Source organism: Achroia grisella, unplaced genomic scaffold (assembly GCF_030625045.1).
Source record: "Achroia grisella isolate CSIRO2021 unplaced genomic scaffold, CSIRO_AGI_Agris_v1 utg445, whole genome shotgun sequence".
Lineage (NCBI taxonomy): Eukaryota > Metazoa > Arthropoda > Insecta > Lepidoptera > Pyralidae > Achroia > Achroia grisella.
The window spans coordinates 2,261,427-2,265,396 of NW_026712860.1; the positions used below are offsets into that span (position 1 = coordinate 2,261,427).

The window sequence follows — 3,970 nt, forward strand, 5'->3', positions numbered from 1 at the left end:
GTAGGATGAACGCAGATTAAGAGTGATTGAATTGATAAACAATGCGAAAAGACGAGGAGATAATACGCCACCCTGAGGCACGCCAGCAGTTGTATAGCACCAGGACGAATACTTATCCTCTATACAGATTCGCTGCCGGCGCCCATACAGGTAAGTACGAAACCACTCAATTACCGTTGGAGATATGTTAAGAGAACGTATTAAACCGAGCAAGACATCAAAGTCAACGGTGTTAAATGCATTACTGAAGTCCAGTAACGTTAACACCGTCAACTGCGACTTGTCCATGCCACGTCGAATGTCATCGGTGATTTTGATGAGAGCGGTAGTCGTGCTATGACCCGGACGGAAACCAGATTGGAGAGGGTTGAGAATGTTATTTTCTGAAAGGAATTCAAATAATTGACAGTGCACTAGGCGCTCTAAGACTTTAGACAGAAATGGGAGTATAGAAATAGGGCGATAGTCTGAGGAGGTTGAAGGAGTCCTCTTTTTTGCTATAGGGATTATGTGAGCATCTTTCCACAAGGAAGGGAAGACACTAGAGGATATGGAGTTATTGAGTATGAAAGTAATAGTAGGAAGGATGAATTCAAGGACTGGGATGATCATTTTGCGACTAACGCTATCATTCCCTGTGGCATTCGACGTAATAGCTAATATATTTTTCTTAACATCACAATCGGAGAATTGATTGAAAGAAAATGTGGGAATATTAGGGGTTGGAATAGCAGAGAGAATGTTTAAAGTATTTACTTTGTCGTTGTAGTCAAAACCAACGGAAGAGCAGAAATGTTTATTGAGACTTTCGATGTCTATATTGTTATTACTAGAATTTTGATTTTTTCCAACTCCCAAAGATTTGAGAAATCTCCAGACCTTAGCAGGGTCTCCATTTTCTACGGAGGTGTGAAAGTGGCGACGTTGAGCATCCCTACACGCCTTATTGCAGATATTTCGAGCTCGAACATACATGTCATGGAATTTGTCAGGATTGGCTCGAAACTTAGCCTTAGCCCTACATTTTCTCGCCTGAAGAACCTTTATATCTTCCGTAAGCCAAGGCGCAGGAAGGTGTTTGACCCGCACAGGACGAACAGGAGCATGACGATCGTACAATTTTAAAAGGAAAGAGTTAAAAAGGTGTAATTGTTCATCGACTGTGCTAAGTTCCGAAATCGCCAACCAGTCCAAAGAGGCAGCATCTACACGCAATTTCTCCATATCAATGGTATCAAAACTACGCCGCATTATAACTTTCCGTTTGTTTTTAGGAGGGCGGATTTTGTACGAGACATAGATTAGGTTATGGTAAGAAAAAGCGTCAGCAGGGCACTGACCATGCCTGACAACATGTTCAAGAGAGGATACAAATAAAAGGTCTAACAGAGAAGGATTGGAGTTAGGGAAAAAATGAGTAGGCTGGAGAGGAAGAATATTGAGATTGCAGGATGTGGCAAGAGATCTGAGGCGTTGGGCGCGGTGATCATTTTTTAACAGACACGTATTAAAATCACCCATGAGAATAGTGTGATTGTGAGAAGGAATAAGGTTTTCTAGAGTATTTTCAAGAAGAGCGAAATAGTCAATTGATGAATTGGGACTGTAAAAAACACCTAGAAGTAAATTAGAATGGGATAGGTAAATTTCAATGAAAAGAAATTCTGGCTCATTAGAGGGGTAGGAAATAGTAGACGTACTGACAATTTTATAGGGAATATGGGAACGTAGATAAATGGCAACTCCTCCACCACCTCCCACTGTTCGATCATTACGGATAAGAGTGAAACCAGGTAGTACATATAAACTAGATGGAAGACACGGTTTTAACCAGGATTCCGATATGAGTACGGCATGCACATTTTTTACATCAAAAGATGTAAGCAAATCCGGATAATGCGCTGGAATGCTTTGTGCGTTAATATGCAATACATTAAAATTTTTATTTGTGTTATCAAAATTTATATCTAGAATTTCGTTCAAAGGAATAATCTCACTGAATGTAGAATCATAACTAGAATTGGAGGAAGTTGCATTGGAACAAAGAGAGTTTCGTCTCGACATGTAAATAATATATATAAATATACAATAATTATATAAAATAGTATGTAAATATGCTAATGATTTAAAACTTAACTATAATTAATATCCTATCCAAAGTCCTAAAACAACAACAAAATTATCTACCTGCTAGTAAATTGTAATAAATTTTACATAAAAATAAAAAGAAGAGAAATTAATGGAGTACAACAATATATCAAAACATTGAAATTAAAAAAAAAAAAAAAAGAGACGATAACGGAACGTAAACATCGCAACTCTACTGTACTGACATTTGACAGCTAAGTTAGGTGTCATTCATTAAATGAGTGACATTTAAAACAATAACAAAAAGAATGACTTTTTATGACAGATATAAAACTAAAATTAATTGACATAACAGAAAACAAAAGTTAATATAAAACAAAATAAAAGTGGGTAAAAATATTAAAAATCTACATTAAAAGCTATATTTAGAAGTGCTGTGGTGATTACGCGCCTAAGCGGCATGGTTACGTCTAAATGGGAATATACACAAACACTGTTTACAATCACTTTTTAGCACGCTTTGAGCGAGAATTACCGGCGGCCGGTTGTTTAGAGCTGGTGGCGACTGGTGAGGCTTGTGTAACCGACGGCGACGAATCGATCAGCTTATTAACCTCAGCAATACAGCTGACCCGATGCCTCGAACCATCGTCAGTAATAATGACAATAAAGCCATTATGTGTCCAGCATTTTTTTACGCCAAAATGCTGTCTAGCCGACATAAATGCGCTATGTCGAGACGCAGTTAGAAACTCCGACATTGTTATTCCACTACTCTTCAGTTTCGTCTTTGAATGCCACACCTCATTTCTTACATCCAAGTCATGGAATTTGACGATTATTGGCCGTGGTTTATCTTTAAATGACTGTCCTAGACGGCGACATCGGCGGATTTGGTCAGTAGAAAAGCCATCGATCTCGAGCCTGTCCGCAATCACCTTAGATACCACCTGAGGCACAGATTCTCTTTGAGACTCCGGAATACCATGCAGTAATAGAATCTTCTGGCGGGAGTGCATCTCTAAGTGATCCTGTTTTTGAGTCACTAACTCAACTTGTTGCTGTAGAGTAGTGAGTGCAGAGATAGTAAAGGACTGGAATGTTTTGAAGTTTGACTCCAGTGAAGAAATACTTGCGGGCTCTGACTTTGCCTTCTGCAAGTCGGTCTGGAACTCCATCATTTTTTTGTTAAAATGTTCCATCATCTGCGCCATGGTGTTGTGTAGTGACTCCATAGTTAGTAAAATATATTATTGTTTGGTGAATAAAGAAAGGAGAAAATAGTTCTACAGGTAAATAAACACTGAAGTTATAATTTCATACAATAATTATAGTAAAAATGTCAAAATTATATAATTAAATTAATTTTCATTGAAGAGGTGTTAATATTTGGTCTTATGCGTTTCACAGCTACCCACGAAAAAAAAAAGAATTCTGCACTTGGTCAGATTCTTACATTATTTGAGCAAGACACGGCAGTAAATGTCTTATTTTTATTATTAGTCCGTACACCCGTGCGCAGCCAGGATCAATAGTTAGTTTTTGATGCATTCCACAGTAGAGATCAAACATAGAACACTCTTTCCAATTCTATGACATTTAACCGTTAAGAAACTTTATTGTCATCCGAAAGCAAGGATCGTTTCATTCTCTTATCACAGCAATTCCAGTTAATATATGATCTCGTATAAAGTTTCCGTTTTAATATAGGCGGGTCCGCTGCGACTACATCTCGCTTGATGACTATCAGAAGTTATGATCTCTTTGTGTAATACTGTCAGTTATCCTGTATTACTATAGGATGTAATACAGCATTTTCAAAGGCATTACATAGATCACACAGAAATACGAGTACTTTATTTTTTTTTTATCTTTAGGTTCT

The 3,970-nt window shown here is 37.7% G+C and overlaps 1 protein-coding gene across 1 annotated transcript; it reads right to left on the reverse strand.

Annotated features, from left to right (window-relative positions):
* Positions 1–2,591: 2,591 nt before the first annotated feature.
* Positions 2,592–3,323, reverse strand: LOC131845009 (uncharacterized). Its single transcript, XM_059194021.1, has one exon. It carries the CDS (start codon positions 3,321–3,323, stop codon positions 2,592–2,594), a length of 732 nt encoding a protein of 243 aa, XP_059050004.1.
* Positions 3,324–3,970: the final 647 nt, after the last annotated feature.

Excerpts from the sequence above, each read along its gene's own strand:
- LOC131845009 (XM_059194021.1), bottom strand. The coding sequence starts at position 3,323 with ATGGAGTCACTACACAACACCATGGCGCAGATGATGGAACATTTTAAC.